Source organism: Chanodichthys erythropterus, chromosome 3 (genome assembly GCF_024489055.1).
Source record: "Chanodichthys erythropterus isolate Z2021 chromosome 3, ASM2448905v1, whole genome shotgun sequence".
Lineage (NCBI taxonomy): Eukaryota > Metazoa > Chordata > Actinopteri > Cypriniformes > Xenocyprididae > Chanodichthys > Chanodichthys erythropterus.
Window position 1 is genome coordinate 42,779,838 of NC_090223.1, and position 18,491 is coordinate 42,798,328.

Below are 18,491 nucleotides of genomic sequence, written 5' to 3' on the forward strand. Positions count from 1 at the left end.
AGATCCTTATGCTTGCAATTGCTGCATGTGAAAACAAAAGGCATATATATAGACTGATAACTCATTGATTGAATGATATTAATTTGCTTCCTTATGAATATCAGTCAACCAAACAATTGCCATATTTTTAAATATAGAATATCCTGAATCAATCATTCTGCAAGGAAACAAGATAGTTATCTTACACTTTTGAAGGACGTAATGGGAATTTGAAGAGTCAAAACTGCTAATTTATGAATATAAGTGTGGTTAAATGTGGAACAACATCAAGGGATTCAAATATTGCTGGGCTCAGCCATACACAGTGTATTATTTTAAGTGTATTATTTCATTGCTAAATGGTAAATAATAACGTGTGCATTTTTCAACCTCTCTCAATATTGTTTGAATTAATACCTCAAAGAGAAAATATTAAGCTGACATTTTCTTTTAAACTGTTACAGAATAAGTGTGTGATATGCTATTTATTATAAAGTAAACACAGAGGACCATTTATAGGGTATATAGAGCATAGTTTATTTGACAGGTTAACGCTGCATTTTGTCCCCTTGTTTTTGTTGTTTTCTTACTCTATATGTGATGACAGATATATGATAGCAGCATTATGTATTATGCATGTAGTATCCAGACCTTCCCACTTGTACATTCAGAATGAAAAGGTGTCTATTGATTCCTCCAAGAGTCACTGTTGAGCTTTGATCTTACCCAATAATGCTGTCTGGACATCTGATGTGAAATCAAGGTCAAGGCTGAATGCTGTCCGACCATGTATTGCACAACAGTACAACACAATGATTATCCAAAAGATAATCTCAAAACATAATCGAGAAATTTTAAAAATGACAATCTGTTGTCAATGTATTATTTTTTTTCAAAATGTGTTATAGGACTGTTTTGACTGTTTTTGTTTGTTTGTTTTTCTCCTAAAGAGGCCAATGTATAAACCTGATTCCAAAAAAGTTGGGACACTGTACAGATTCTGAATAAAAAAGAATGCAATAATTTACAAATCTCATAAACTTATATTTTATTCACAATATAATATAGATAACATATCAAATGTTGAAAGTGAGACATTTTGAAATGTCATGCCAAATATTGGCTCATTTTGGATTTCATGAGAGCTACACATTCCTAAAAAGGTTGGGACAGGTAGCAATAAGAGGCCGGAAAAGTTAAATGTACATATAAGGAACAGCTGGAGGACCAATTTACAACTTATTAGGTCAATTGGCAACATGATTGGGTATAAAAAGAGCCTCTCAGAGTGGCAGTGTCTCTCAGAAGTCAAGATGGGCAGAGGATCACCAATTCCCCCAATGCTGCGGCGAAAAATAGTGGAGCAATATCAGAAAGGAGTTTCTCAGAGAAAAATTGCAAAGAGTTTGAAGTTATCATCATCTACAGTGCATAATATCATCCAAAGATTCAGAGAATCTGGAACAATCTCTGTGCGTAAGGGTCAAGGCCGGAAAACCATACTGGATGCCTGTGATCTTCGGGGCCTGAGACGGCACTGCATCACATACAGGAATGCTACTGTAATGGAAATCACAACATGGGCTCAGGAATACTTCCAGAAAACATTGTCGGTGAACACAATCCACCGTGCCATTTGCCGTTGCCGGCTAAAACTCTATAGGTCAAAAAAGAAGCCATATCTAAACATGATCCAGAAGCGCAGGCGTTTTCTCTGGGCCAAGGCTCATTTAAAATGGACTGTGGCAAAGTGGAAAACTGTTCTGTGGTCAGACGAAACAAAATTTTAAGTTCTTTTTGGAAAACTGGGACGCCATGTCATCCGGACTAAAGAGGACACGGACAACCCAAGTTGTTATCAGCGCTCAGTTCAGAAGCCTGCATCTCTGATGGTATGGGGTTGCATGAGTGCGTGTGGCATGGGCAGCTTACACATCTGGAAAGGCACCATCAATGCTGAAAGGTATATCCAAGTTCTAGAACAACATATGCTCCCATCCAGACGCCGTCTTTTTCAAGGAAGACCTTGTATTTTCCAACATGACAATGCCAGACCACATACTGCATCAATTACAACATCATGGCTGCGTAGAAGAAGGATCTGGGTACTGAAATGGCCAGCCTGCAGTCCAGATATTTCACCCACAGAAAACATTTGGTGCATCATAAAGAAGAAGATGGGACAAAGAAGACCTAAGACAGTTGAGCAACTAGAAGCCTGTATTAGACAAGAATGGGACAACATTCCTATTCCTAAACTTGAGCAACTTGTCTCCTCAGTCCCCAGACATTTGCAGACTGTTATAAAAAGAAGAGGGGATGCCACACAGTGGTAAACATGGCCTTGTCCAAACTTTTTTGAGATGTGTTGATGCCATGAAATTTAAAATCAACTTATTTTTCCCTTAAAATGATACATTTTCTCAGTTTAAACATTTGATCTGTCATCTATGTTGTATTCTGAATAAAATATTGAAATTTTAAACTTACACATCATTGCATTCTGTTTTTATTCACAATTTCTACAGTGTCCCAACTTTTTTGGAATTGGGTTTGTAATAGGTGTAGATTGGGGGACACCCTGGCAGAGAAGGCTAAGAGGCATTGGAGGAGGTGAATTGCTGATGTAGGGTCCACTAGGTAGGACTTACGATGAGGTAGCAAGGTAGAATGGTTTTGGGTTCTTCCTCAAGAGCATGGAGATGAGACAGTGCATCAGCTTTGGCATTCTTTGCACCTGGTCGAAAAGAGATAGAGAAATTGAAGCGTGTGAAGAATAATACCAGTTTCGCCTGTCAGGGATTGAGTCTCTTGGCATCTGAGGTATTCTAGATTTTTTTGATCAGTAAGATCTGTGAATGGATGTTGAGCACCCTCCAGCCAATGCCTCCATTGGTGAGCAGTTCTGGGTTGTAGTTTCTCTCTGCCTGGGATTTTTTTTTGCTTATAACCAAGAAACTGCACTGAGGACTGGTGGAAGGAGCATTTTTCAGCTTTCAGAAATAGATGGTGTTCTCTCAGGTGTTGGAGAACCTCTGACACATGCTGACGATGTTCGGCAATACTCTGGGTATACACCAAGATGTCATTAAGGTATACTAGTACAGATCAGTGGATGAAGTCCTGGAGTATCTCATGCATAAAGTCCTGGAATACTGTGGGATCATTGACCAGGCCATACGGCATAACAAGATATTCATAGTGCCCTGTAGGTGTCATGATCCAGATAGAAGACAGACATCTAATAAACATAACAGTGACTGGACAGAGAATGAATGTGAGGGACCAACTTATGTAGCAAACACAAATGAGGATGACTAATGGGACACAGCTGATTCATGATCTAATAATGATGGTAACCAGGGTGATGGATGAGTGGCGGGAAACTGAACAAAGGAACGTGACAAATGAAAAGCAAAGTGAAGGTCCATGAACAAAACTAAACTGATTGTGACAGTGTCTTAATATATTTAAACAATACTTAAATGTTTTATAGCAAAATTATTTAATGTTTTATAGCAAAAGTTAATTGATCAAATAGTCTAAATTTTAAAAAGGAAAGAGGATTTGGAAAAGAAGAAGTCCACGTTTCATTTTGCTGCCACCTATTGATGAACTATTGCAGCATTAAAAGGTGATTTATGCTGTTTATCAGATTTTTTTCATAAATAAAAGTTTATGCAAGTAAAACTAATATATTTGTTTGAAGGCATTTCAGAGTAATATTGATGTTGTTTTGTTAGAAAAAGAATATGTAAGTTTCATAAATATAGACTGTTTTGAGCAGTCAAGAGTTACACGTTTCAAATTTGATCGAATTATATATTCAAATAAAATTTCTCATAAATATTGCTAAAAATATATATATATTTTCCTGCATCACAATGGTTTTTGCAATAGCTCTTGAAAAATCTGAAATTTCAAAGAATGTTTCAATTCATTTAATTAATAAAAAAGGGTTAAATATAGTAATATACATGGTAAAACATGGTAACATTCAAAACTTTTGTTAATTAATGAGAAATTAATGATTAGATACAATATGGTTTTAGCTGAAAAATATTAAGTTATGGCTATTTTATAAGCTTATTCCACCATGTCCAAACAGACCCATGCAAAAAGGTGTGTGCAGGTTTTTTAATGCATTAAGAGGAAAAATATGGAATCTTATTGATCCCAAACAGTATATTATTATTACAAGGATTAAAAAAAAAATGTTCAGAAATCTATTCAGAAATAATGAGAACTGAATACTTATATTTAAATTGCGAAACTGCATGATAATCATTGATTAGTTTCGCATTTATTATTCATTGCGATATGGAAATTCAGAATCATAAAGTGCATTAATGCAGGTTTCCTTTAATAAAGCGATAATGAAAGCGGGTTGCCTTGGCAGACAGCTGGAGGCTTATAGACCGATACAAACGGGTTGTGTGGGAGGGAGAATGACAGCGGCTCTGTGGCTCTTCACCTTGGCAAGGAGGATATTTACACCGGAGAACCTAAACATCACCGCACGGATGATGAAAATGCTTCATATGTAAAGTAGGGTTGTGGTTACACAGAATAACATGCGAACAAGGCAGGAAAGAGACATATAAATTTCCGGGGGTAAGATTTAACCTGTTGTCTTTCTGATAACTGTATCGCTTTTGTCTCTCTAAATGATGCATGAGCGCTGCTAGATGAATAATGGAAATATATGCTGCGATTTGACTGTATGACTATAACAAGTCCCGTGAGAGCAACAAAGCACCTGAAAGATAGCAGAAAATGATGTGAGGTTTTCTCTCAGGGATGGTGTGTTTTGAAAAGAAGAAAGTGATTAAATTAGTGCCCACTGAAAGGCGTGTTGACGTACTGCTAATTATATGTAGCGAAGTGCACGATTAGTTTATTTTTCATGCGCAAGTGTTCATACTTCATTTGGATTTAGACTTAGTCTTGTTTTTTATCACATTTTTACACGAATTTTAGAGATTTAACTTATGTTAAACACACAACAACACTAGGCTATATCACAACAAAGCACGCGAGCATCAGGTCCTTTTATTGTTCCTCTTACATCCTTCGTCTGCATTCATCAGCTTATTTTCAATTCTATTCATTTTGGAAGCTTTTATATATTTATACATATATTCCTTTCCTTGCTTGTGCTTATCATTTTCATCTAGCCTATAGAGAATTACTGTAAATAAGCGGAGTAAAATGAGTCTGACACATCCTGACGGTTCATGGTTCAGGAGCAGGTGTTGCTCTTGTGCTTTTATTTGCTTGTTTCATCACTGTTTACATACAGTATCTTAGTTAAACAGCATGAGCCACTATGACAATATATGCTACATGACAGCTTGGTGAATATGTTGTATGTCTTAGTGTTTGGTTACAAGCTCTCATTGTGTAAATTATTGACAATGAACCATTCCTTTTGGTTTGTTCATCACTCAGTTCAAACACGGGTTGGATAAGGCACAAAATGTGCCTAACCGCTCTCTAGTCAGTGACGTAACATTGATATCAAAGATTGCTTTTCTTTTGATCCAGTCATGCTCTGCTAGCCCCAGCCTCCTTCAAAGGACGCACTGGCAGATTTCCAAGATGAGAAAAATTTCAATAGCGCGTCCAACATCTTGGCCAATGCTCTGCTCGCTGGAAGTGCCTGATTTGCATTAACAGAATAGATTTTTTGAGCTTATCTGACTGTCCCTTCCTAAAATAGAATACACAGGGATGCAATATATCCCTTGACAATTCATTAGTAATGATGCACACACATGCATATGCAAATATAAAGAAAACATTACCTGCACTTGCACGCAGGCATACAGAATAGCCAAAAGTGAAATGTCACATAGCATGGTTGACTTAACAGAAAGTGGCTTGAGGCTGCTCTTCAGCCTTCGCATGCTTTTATTACACTTCAGTCACTAGAACCATTTTGACATCACAGGGCCCTTTAATCTCAGTGGGGGAAAAAACTCAAATCCAGAGTCATAATGCATATAAAATGTGCATTGAGCTTTGTTTACATCAGAAATGCATGCAAAATAAAAACACAGAATACATGTTACTATCTTTTAAGTATTGGTTATTTGTTTAAGATGTTAAGATTGATCAGAATGTCATTATCTTATGTTATTCTGTGACTTTGTGCATAGTTATATATATATATATATATATATATATATATATATATATATATATATATATATATATATATAGTTTTTAAGTTTTATTAAGTTTTAACAATGTTGTGTATTATGTGGTTTTATAATCAGTTAACGCTGCTTTTGTCATTTTTTACAAGATGGACAAAATTTGTCATGTTTGTCAAAAAAGTCATTCAGTTTAACCAAAATTTCGGTTTTACCAAATGACACTTTTGGTTGCACCGAATGGCAATATTTTCAAACAATGCTAACAGGCTGATATCAAAAGGCCAATCAAACATTTTATATTTAGTACAAGTTTTTAAAATATTACAACATTTTCCATGTTTTATAGCGGTTGTACTGAATGACCTGATATTTCGGGACATGCGTATGAACAAGTGAAAACATGAATTTTTCAAATAGTTAAGAGACAGTTAGTTGCTTTGCTTCATGATCATGTGGTTCTTTGCAGGTGTCTGAATGATGTCACATCCTGTCACATATTGAAAATGGTATATCCAAAATGTTCCCTTTATATTGTTTACTCCGAATAACATCAGTGAAATACATTTTTTCGGACATTCTTTCTCATAACAAATCAAGGACTTCTACACATAATTTTAATACCATGTTGCACTGTGTTGATATATGATGTTATAAAATCATGCTAGAATAAAAAATATATACATTTATTACATTTTAAGATATTTTAATCACAAATGAAATGGCTGTATTGGATGGTTAAACCGTATGCACTTCAAAAACTTAGCAAAAATATAATTAAAACCTTTTGGATTCAGTAAAAGAGATCTAGTTGTACTACCTTACACACTTTGGATGTCATATCTTTGTTTGTTATTATTATTATTAAGGCCTTTGGACAAAAAAATGACCCATCACGTCATTGACCCTTATATTAAAGTGATTAAAAAAATATAAAAAATCAATTATTACAAGACTTTAAAATGAAATATCGCATAGCTATACTTTAAATTTTGAGATTAACTAAAACTAAATATCTAGATATTTATAGTTTTGGATGTAATGTATAGCATCTAATCTGTATTGTAAGTTGCTGACACACAAATAATTTTCATCCTCTTACAGATCATATTTCTGCCACTGTTAAAAAAGGCCTTTTTGAAAGACATCTCAGCCCAAAACGGGGAATATGGGCTCAAAAGGAGTAGAGAGACGTAAACAGGCCACCCCTGGCACGACCCCCGAGGGCAATGTGGTGATGAGCTTCAGTTTTGAAAGCTATCAGCTGGAAGAAGAGGACAGCCAGGTGAAAGACATCTCTGATAAAGGAGTGCTGGCCCTTTCAGAACCTGGTGAGTCTCTGATGTATATGATGTGCCTCAGTTTGACTACAAATGGTCATTTGAGTCACTATTTCATATTAGCTGTGTTTGTATAATGTGTATAAATACACGCTTTGGTTTGGCAAGGATAAAGGCTTTGGTTGGAAAGGTTACATTACTTGGCATGTGCTTGCTGCGTCTAATCATGTTATGTGGAGAGTCTTTTGTCCCCTCATGTTGCCTGGTTACAAAGGTCACGCTTATTAAATCAGTTGATCAGGAGAACAGGTTACTCTTTGATCTTTCGCATAAGAGATACTGTGGAGTTTGGTAGGCCATATATATATATATATATATATATATATATATATATATATATATATATATATATATATATATATATATATATTTTCATTTTAAAACATGATTTCATTTCTTCCATCTAAAGCACTTAAGCTGTACAACCATGAGGAAGCCAGCAAGAGGCCACTGATGCTTCCATCAATCAGTTCCTCATCCAGAAAGAGAGAGAGAGAGAGCAAAATGTCAAACGTCTCATACATATGCATAAATATACTTCAAAGAGACTGCAGACAAGCTAGGAGACAAATATTTAAAATGCATATATTTTGAAATGTCATACAAATAAAACATAGATTGGACTTTGTTTCTATCTCTGACTTGTTGTTTGTGCATACAAATGTGTGTGATTTCTGTGCATAGTGTTTGAGGAACCTATTCCAGATGACCGTTACCATGGGATCTATTTTGCCATGCTCCTGGCTGGAGTGGGCTTCCTGCTGCCTTACAATAGCTTCATTACAGACGTTGACTACCTGCATCATAAATTTGAAGGTACTCCATTATATTTATGCCTCATATCTTACCTAGAATTTATAACTGTAAAATTAAATCAAGTCACTTATGATTTATGTTAATTATTGTGAGTTTTAAAACATTTTCTTTTTTGTATTTTATTGTATGTATATATATATATATATATATATATATATATATATATATATATATATATATATATATATATATATATATATATATATATATTTATTTATTTATTTATTTATTTAATCTAAATATACAATTTATTTATTACAAATATAAGTATACTAATATAATAAGATGAGTATAATAGATTAAAATGTAGTATAATAAAAAGTTTGGGGTCAGTATGTTTTTTTTTTTAGAAATGTATACTTTATTCAGCAATTAAATTGAACAAATTTAACAATTAAACTATTATTTTAACATTTTGGATCTGATATCTGAAAATGCATGACACTTTGTGGTTCGTGCAATAAATTTGGAGGTCATTTTGTCTTTGTCTTCTGTGTCTTCCAGGAACATCTATCGTGTTTGATATGGGTTTAACATATATTCTTGTGGCCCTAGTGGCCGTGATCCTAAACAATGTCCTGGTGGAGATGCTGAGCCTGCACACCAGGATCACTGTGGGTGAGTCTGTTTATGTAGAGCACAAAGGGATGGGGGAGGAGGCCACTGATTGACCTGAGCGAGCGACTGCCCTGAGGGGAAAGGGAGGAGCGGCAACAGTCCAGTCTGACAGCTGCATCACTCATCTGAACCTGAAGAATAGCACTCACAAAATACTGCTAAATACACTCTAAGAAGATCATATGTAATGGATACAGTAGGAAAACACAGGGAAACTGGTTGATGACACACACTGCCACAAACTCTTCACTAGCGACCATCAAGAATGGCAGCAAACAGGGAATAATATGTCCATTTCATGTTTTTAAAGGTGCCATCGAGCGTTTTTTTACAAGATGTAATATAGGTCTAAGGTGTCCCCTGAATGTGTCTGTGAAGTTTCAGCTCAAAAAACCCCATAGATTTTTTTTAATAAATTTTTTTAACTGCCTATTTTGGGGCATCATTAAATATGAGCTGATTTATGCTGTGCGGCCCCTTTAAATGCTGACGCTCCCTGCCCACGGAGCTCGCGCTTGCCTTAAACAGTGCCTTAACAAAGTTTACACAGCTAATATAACCCTCAAAATGGATCTTTACAAAGTGTTCGTCATGCATGCAGCATGCATGCGTAGGATTATGTGAGTATTGTATTTATTTGGATGTTTACATTTGATTCTGAATGAGTTTGAGGCTATGCTCCATGGCTAACGGCTAATGCTACACACAGTTGTAGAGATTTATAAAGAATGAAGTTGTGTTTATGAATTATACAGACTGCAAGTGTTTAAAAATGAAAATAGCGACGGCTCTTGTCTCCGTGAATACAGTAATAGATGATGATAACTTTAACCACATTTAACAGTACATTAGCAACATGCTAACGAAACATTTAGAAAGTGATACAAATATCACTAAAAATATCATGTAATCATGTCAGTTATTATTGCTCCATCTTTCGCTTTTGTTCTTGCTTGCTTACCTAGTCTGATGATTCAGCTGTGCACATCCAGACATTAATACTGGCTGCCCTTGTCTAATGCTTTGATCATGGGCTGGCATATGCAAATATTGTTTATGTAACATAGTTACGTAACAGTCGGTGTTATGTTGAGATTCGCCTGTTCTTAGGAGGTCTTTTAAACAAATGAGATTTATATAAGGATGAGGAAACAATGGAGTTTGAGACTCACTGTATGTCATTTCCATGTACTGAACTCTTGTTATTTAACTATGCCGAGGTAAATTCAATTTTTAATTCTAGGGCACCTTTAATGAAATTGTTCACCTAGAACGCATTTTTCCATTCCACCACGCTACTTTTCCTTTGTTTTCCAATGTAAACACGTGCTAGACGGACGTCTTTATCCATTGCGCTCACGTCTTGTGTCTTTTGCAGCGTCTCACATTTTAAACTTAAGAAATAATAATAATTCACTCTAAACACATCTTTTTTCATTCTGTCTGGATCGCCCCTATGACTTTTTTTCCTTCTGTGGAACACACAAGGTGATGTGTCTCAGTGTTTTGTCCGTACACTATTAGGGAAAAAAAGGTTCACTATAGTATCTTGGATTCTTGACTCAATTTTAAAGAACCCTTTTTGCCAAAAAGGTTCTATGTAAGGAGAAATGTCTTAAATTATTGCATTATACTTTTATATTTATATTATTTTAATATTTTATAGTTTAATTAAATAAAAATGAATTAAAACTAAATTCATAAAATGACTGCATGTTGAGAACCCCTAACAAGGCCTCATTAACTTTGATTATATGGACATTTTTCAAAATTCTTTTTTGTGACCCACAGAAGAAGGAAAGTCGTAGAAGTTTGGAATGTAATGAGAGTGTCAAAGATTTTCTGGGAAAAACTATGCCTTTAAGAGCCCTTCAAAAACAAATCAGGCCTGTTAAGATATCTACTACAATTTAATGAAATATTAAATGATATTACTTGCAAACATAGTTTGATTTTGAGTTTTGCTATGTCAGATTTGTTTATATTTGAGATCATCTCTTGCAGGTTACCTCTTTGCACTTGGACCTCTGCTTTTTGTCACCATTTTTGATTTGTGGCTGGAGAAGTTCACCACAAAGCAGGCATACGTAATCAATCTGATGTCTATGGGCACTGTGGCATTTGGATGTACTGGTATTTATTCATATTTTCCTTTCTGCAGAATGTCATGTTGGGAGTCTCTATCATTCTTTCATGCTCAGAACACTGTGTTCCCAACCATTTCCAGCCATAACAGTCTTTTAACCTGGTGTGTCTCCAGTGCAGCAGTCCAGTTTCTATGGATACATGGGGATGCTTCCCAAACGCTACACTCAGGGCGTGATGACCGGAGAGAGTAAGAGGCTTTTTGCCATCTAATGTTGTCATGATGTTTGAGCTAACTTCAAAAACAAGATTCTCATTGCTTATTTTTTTTTCTATGTAGGCACAGCAGGAGTAATCATTTCACTCAGCCGAATCTTCACCAAACTCTTGATCAAAAACGAGAGGGAGAACACCATCATCTTCTTCGTCATTTCCATCTGTATGGTGCTGGTTTGTTTTGTTCTGCACATGCTGGTGCGACGGACACGCTTTGTCCAGTACTACACGAGTCTGGCACGACAGGGCCTGTCCCATGCCAAAGACCATCCACACCACGGAACTCAGTACCAGGTCCACCATGATGTCATTACAGAAGAAGTAAGATTTGTAAGTTTTGCATGTCAAATGCGAGAAGGACATATTAAGGTCAATAGTGATTCTGTTATTCTTCTGAACAAACAAATGGCATTTTCACCACATCTAAAAAAAAATTTTTGTTTCAATTTGTGCTGGACATGAGATTTTAAATATGTTTTATTGTTATAATAAAAATAAAATTGAAAATATTTTTTAATATTTCATCTATTTTTAGAATAGTCGCAGACTCCTTGCTTTCTTAAAGGCTAGTTTCATAGCTAGTATTTTATTCATTCTAATGCACACAATTAAATAACAATTTCACAAAATTACAGCTTGACTGGGAGTTAAGCACATTAGAATATATATATATATATATATATATATATATATATATATATATATATATATATATATATATTATTAAACATTTATTTTGTATTGATATGTATACATATAAATAGATTAATAAATTATAATTATAAAATGAAAACATTAAAAATACAATTATATAATTTGTATTATACACATATTAGATATATAATACGTAATTAATATAAAAATACATTTAAAAAATATACAAAATGCAATTTTCTAATATACACTGCCCGGCCAAAAAAAAGGTTGCTGTTTGTATTTTAATGGGTAAATACTTAAGAGTCTATGGATGGATCATTATTACAGTGATTATTATGTTTCTAGCATGTTATATGTTTGGCAACGGTTCTTTTAACCCTTAAAGATGTATAGTTTTTCATTTCTTAAACAACCATATAGGAATATGCATCGCCATATTCCAGGATGACAATGTCAAGATTCACCAGGGATAAAACTGTGAAAGAATGGTTCAGAGAGCATGAAGAATAATTTTCACACATGAATTGGCACCTCTGAGTCCAGACCTTAATTTCTTTGAAAGTCTTTGGGATGTGCTGGAGGAGACTTTACAGAGTGCTCACCTCTTGTATTGTCAATACAAGATCTTGACCAAAAATTGATGCACCTCACATCAAGATCTTGTATTGAGAATATATTTATAGTTAATGTTATTGGTGTGCATGGGCCTTTAATTCAGTCATTTATTTTGAGTGTGTCCACAATGTTCTCTAGCTTTCTCATACTTTTGCTTTAAGTGTTTTTGTCATAATTACTGCTGCCCAGCCCAACATGTGAGGTCAGTTTATGCAGGCAAATGTCCCCAAGAATTCTGTGTAAATTAAACAACAAATCTTCTCTCTTTGCAATGTATGGTTTAGAAATCCATTTGGAATTAAATAAATTAGTAGCATTATCATGCTCTGCTGGTAATGTGTGATGAAATTCATTGAAATGTAGAATTGTAAATGTTTAGCGTTTTCTGTAAAATCTCCCATAACTTCATTCTATTTGTGCCGGTCAGTGCTCTCTGAGACTGTGCTCTCAGCGGCCCCGAGAAGCACACTGGAGAGCATGATTTAAGTGCTAACTCAGACACAGTAATATATGAAAGCACTTCAGAGTGACTTCATGTTTTCCTGTGGGTGACAGACTGAGCACTGCCATTTCTCCTCTCAAAATTTCTTCATCTTCATCCAGAAATTTCCTTGTTTAGAAATCCTAAATGATTGCTAGTCAGATTTTTTGTCATAATTGGGAACCGATCTTATTTTCTCCAAAAATATTTGCTCTTAGAATCAAACAAAAATCCTAATGAATATTTATCCTAGGGGTGTTTAGAATTGAATGAGGAAAAAAAATCCATGAACAATCCAATACAAATTCTTTTAAAGTCCCCCTGTGGTGAAAATCAAGTTTTTAATGTTGTTTTTATGTATATGTGGTGTTTTTAATATGCTGTAATGCAAATTCATAGGTCAACACCATTGCTGAGTATTTTCTAATGATCTAATTATCATATTCATAGATCTGTGTATATTAAATGAGGCAAAGGTGTAGAGTTACATTCAAGCTATTTTAAGGCATTAAGATTTTTTTCCACAGGAAAAAACGTTTAAATATGTAATTTTGGTGATCAAAGATGAGTTTTAGGGGATAAAATTATTGACTACAGGGGAACTTGAAGAATGGCTTATTTTTAAAGTAGCAAAGACAAAACACCCCAAAATGAGGCTATATTTGTATCTCTGTTAGTCATTGCTGTGTATTTATTTTTGATATATTTAATGCTCTTCCCTGCTATAGCTTAGGTGTAGCTCGTGATACTCTGAAGGGGTATTTCTCCTGAGCAGTTCCCTGTCTGTGCTGCCGTGGGACCTGAGTGCTCTTGTTTTATTCTCAGCAAATTAAGGAGAGTGGTTTTACTAGCTCAGCCAGACACTTAATCAAGTAATGGCCCTCCTCACAAAACCCCTGCAGAAATGCTAGTTCATCAGGAGGAGCATTACAATATCTGAATGCGGTGCACGCTCTTACAAAGTTGCAGTGACCTGCTTGATGCGGCCATTGGCTCTGATGTGTTAGTTTTTGTTTCATGTATTAGTGAATGCAAGGTTGCCATAATGAAGCAAAGACTATTATTGATGGTCACTCCACTGTCCTATACCGATATAATGTATTGAGTATGAATTGTTCAGATGTCCTGTCTGTTTTCAAGGGTAATGGTGCAGTGGGCTCTTCCCCAGCTGAGGACGGCTGCACAGATTTTGCTGGAGGAAACACTTATGTAAGATTTGATGTACCCAAACCAAAGATTAAACGGAGCTGGCCAGGCATCAAAGGTGTGATCTAATTTACAGTACTGTATTTTATATAATTCTCCTCATGCATGTTATAAAGAAAGTATGATCAATAATATTACAATTCTAGCCTAAACTGATAAACATATTACTATAAATTATTTTCATTTTCATTGTCATTAACTGAGTGGTTGATATTAAAATCCTATATTATTTTGTCTAAATAAATAAATAAAAATAAATAGCACATCCATCCATCATAAAAATAATCCATACGACTCCAGTGTGTTAATAAAGGCCTTCTGAAGTGAGGCGATGTAGTTTTGCAAGAAAACTATCCATATTTATAACTTTATAAACTATAATAACTGGCTTCCGCAACAGCCGTAAGCGAGTCTAGTTCTGGCGGAAGAGTGACCTTTGACCTGACGCAAGTATTGACAAAGCAAATCAAAATACCGGAAGAAAGAAGTCTAAAACGAGAATTTTTAAAGAGAAATGTTGAAGGATTTCGATATAAGGGAAGAGGAGCTTGAGTTTGTTGCACAGCCCTATTTTTTTGAACCACGAGAGATGTCTTCTCTCACCTAAGCTCCTACATCATGCCTCGGGTCAGAGGTCACTCTTCCACTGGAACTCAACTTGCGTACGGCCATTGCCAGAAGCCAGTGATTATAGTTTATAAAGTTTTAAATATGGATATTTTTCTTTCAAAAATGCATCGCTTCACTTCTAAAGTGAAGCGATGCATTTTTGCATTTAGCTGTATGGATTACTTTCATGATTGAGTTCAAAATCTTGGGTACTATTAACTGCCATTATAAAGCTTGGAAGCGCCAGGATATTTTTTTAATATAACTCCAATTGTGTTCCAGTTATGTATATATACTGTGTGTGTGTGTATATATACTGTATGTATGTGTGCGTATATATATATAAATTTTTTTTTTCTTTTTTCAGATAATTAATGTTTCCGCTATATTGTGCATTCCCAATTAGCAAGAATTTGCAAATATACTAAAGTTTGAGTTTTTGAAAGAAGTCTCTATATTTGTGACAGCAAAAACAGTAATGTTGAGAAATATTATTTCAGTTAAAAATAACTGTTTTAGAATTGAACATATTTTAAAATGAAATTTATTCCTGTGTTGTCAAAGCTGAATTTTCAGCATCATTACTCCAGTCTTCAGTGTCACATGAGCCTTTTATAGTTTTTATTGCCTAGTATTCTTTGTAAAAACCATGAAGCATTTTTCAGGATACTTTATTTAATAATTAAGTAAAAAAAATAAAATAAAAAAACAGCATTTATTTGAAACAGAAATCTTATAAATGGCTTTACTGTCTCTTTTGAACAATATAATGTGTCAAAACAACCTAATTTTCATGTTATTGTGTAATTGAGCAGTGACCCCTTCTGTTGCAGACATGATCCTGCATCGTTACGTAGTTGCCCGGGTGATCTGGACTTACATGCTGTCTATTGCCGTCACTTACTTCATCACGTTGTGTCTTTTCCCTGGACTGGAGTCTGAGATCAGGAATGTCACACTGGGGGAATGGCTGCCCATCCTGATCATGGCCATCTTCAACATATCCGACTTTGTGGGCAAAGTATGTTCCGAGACATACAGAACATTTTTGAACATTTTTTGAAATTGTCTGATGCCTAATCTTGTCTGTCCGTGTGTGTAGATCTTAGCAGCCTTGCCGTATGAAGGGAACGGGACTCGTCTTCTCTTCTGCTCCTGTGTGCGAGTAGTCTTCATCCCTCTGTTCATCATGTGTGTGTATCCCGCTCAGAAGCCCACCTTCAGCCACCCGGCATGGCCTTGCATCTTCTCTCTCCTCATGGGCATCACTAATGGCTACTTTGGCAGTGTTCCCATGATTCATGCTGCAGGCAAGGTGGCACCTGAGCAGAGAGAGCTGGCAGGTAAATGTATCACTCCAGTTTGATTCATTGAGTATAAATGCACAAGTCTATGCAGATGAACAGGTGCTTGTATGTAAGTCTTCAGAAAGATGCATTTATAATCTTCTCTCTAGAGATGCAGTCATTAAATTTAGTTCATGTGATATTGTCCTACAGGGAACATAATGACTGTGTCCTACATGTCTGGACTGATGTTGGGCTCTGTGGTCGCCTATGCTGCCTACAGTTTCACCGCTTCAGGCTCCATCTTCCACTCAGAGACTGGCTACAACTTCACCCAGGGGTACTAGTACCCCAGTCCAAGCCGAAAAAAAAACAAAACATGTCTGTTCCTGTCATCAATCTCATCAGGCGGAACCTTTGCCACACTGTGTAGCAACTCCGCAGTTCCCATTAATCAGACCTCTGCTGCAGGCTTCTTTTGACCCGCCTGCAATGCTGTGTGCCTGTGAATGTAGTCAAATAGATGAAGAAACAAGCTTTGACACTGTAAAGAGTTATATATGTGTTCTGTTGCCTCTTTTGTTCTCTGAGAGCGTTTTCTTCATGTTGCCAAATGTTCTTTGAAGGCGCTTTCGTTAAGATGCCAAACGTTTGTTGAGTGGTGATAAAGATGGTAGCAATGTGAAAATCTGGGGTGAATAAGTTTGATGTTTCTCCACGTTTTGTGTTGTATATGGTATTGACAGACAAACATGAACGTTTATGAGTTAATTCTGACAGAACCGAGGAACTGTACTAGATGAGGGTCATTATATCTGAATGCATGTTAAAGGGATTTGCCGAAAAGAAAATCATAGTCTTTTGAGTGCAATATGGATACTGGACCTTTTTGCTAAAGCTAACTGAATGTAAACATCTCCAAATAAATGCTTCTTTTTTCTTTCTTTTTTTATAAATGTTCCTGCATTTTTCTTTTAGCATTTTTAGTTATCTTCATGCTTCATCTTCATCTTCTATTTTTATACAATACAGATTGATTCAAAGCAGCTTTACAGTGATAAACTGGAAAATAATAATTCAATGATGCAACCAATGATGCTGTAAAAAGAAAATAGTGTCATTGTTCAGCTAAAGTCAGTTCAGTGTTGATTCAGTTCTGTTCAATAAGTGAATTGAGTTAAATTCAGTTATAATGCAGCTCTGCAGAAAATGGCGATCTCACTGTCCAGTTCAGTCAGTTCTCATCCAATAGTGTCAATACGGTCAAATCAATAATATTGCTGAATATTAAGTGTTCCAACTAAGCAAGCCAGAGGCGACAGTGGCAAGGAACCCAAACTCCATTGGTGACAGAGATGGAGAGAAAAAAAGAAAACTTGGGAGTAACCTGTCGGGTTTCGAACAAACGAGGTGTGATTGATTCCAGGCTGCTTGTGAAAGGACATCAATCAGAGTATTTCATCCAGTTCATAAAATGACATCACAGTAACCACAACATCCATTTTTCCAATGACAAAATTGTTACATGAAAGATAAAACCTGATTGTATTTTCAGCTGTAGTTTACCTAATGACATTATATATATTATGAAGAAAGCATATTTAATGATTATAGCTCCTTCCCACACACTTTACATGCTTTAAATATCAGCTGACCTTTTGATTAGCCATGTATGGGGGTACTATGGAAGTCAATAGAGCCCATCAACTGTTTGGTTACCCATATTCTTCAAAATGTCTTTTGTGTTCAGCAGATGAAATAAATTCATACAGGTTTGGAACAACTTGAGGATGAGTAAATGATGACAGAATTTACATTTTTTGGGTGAACTATCCCTTTAAACTTTTCATGATTTGTGTTTACATTTTTGTCATGTCACAAAGCATATTTGTTTGATGTGAACATTCTCATTGTTGTCCTAGAGCAACTGTAAGTGATTTCTAGTGCTACCCACATGAAAAAAATACTATAGTAATTTATAGTAAATACTACAGTGTTTTGAACCATACTATAGTAAATTGTAGTATGCAGTATATATTATATAATTTACATTTTGTTAAAGGGTTAGTTCATCCAAAAAAGAAAATAATGTCATTTATTACTCACCCTCATGTCGTTCCACACCCGTAAGACCTTCGTTCATCTTCAGAACACCAATTAAGATATTTTAGTTTAAATCTGATGGCTCCGTGAGGCCTTCCTCTCTCAAGATCCATAAAGATACTCAAAACATATTTAAATCAGTTCATGTGATTACAGTGGTTCAATATTAATATTATAAAGCAACGAGAATATTTTTGGAGTGCCAAAAAAAACCTAAATAACGACTTATTTACTGATGGCCGATTTCAAAACACTGCTTCAG

The 18,491-nt window shown here is 35.3% G+C and overlaps 1 protein-coding gene across 4 annotated transcripts; it reads left to right on the forward strand.

The window, feature by feature from the left end:
- Positions 1 to 4,409: 4,409 nt before the first annotated feature.
- slc29a4a (solute carrier family 29 member 4a) lies at positions 4,410 to 17,050 on the forward strand. Of its 4 annotated transcripts, XM_067382389.1 has the most exons (12): positions 4,410 to 4,593; positions 6,607 to 6,646; positions 7,242 to 7,468; positions 8,162 to 8,293; positions 8,798 to 8,911; positions 10,916 to 11,044; positions 11,172 to 11,246; positions 11,337 to 11,602; positions 14,166 to 14,289; positions 15,674 to 15,861; positions 15,943 to 16,183; positions 16,340 to 17,050. In XM_067382389.1, exons 3-12 carry the CDS (start codon positions 7,306 to 7,308, stop codon positions 16,471 to 16,473), a joined length of 1,566 nt encoding a protein of 521 aa, XP_067238490.1. In that variant the 5' UTR covers positions 4,410 to 4,593; positions 6,607 to 6,646; positions 7,242 to 7,305; the 3' UTR covers positions 16,474 to 17,050. The 4 variants fall into 4 exon arrangements, with proteins under 4 accessions (XP_067238490.1, XP_067238489.1, XP_067238492.1 ...); XM_067382388.1 differs by lacking the exon at positions 6,607 to 6,646; XM_067382391.1 differs by lacking the exon at positions 6,607 to 6,646 and having other exon boundaries at positions 11,337 to 11,593.
- The last annotated feature ends 1,441 nt before the right edge of the window (positions 17,051 to 18,491 follow it).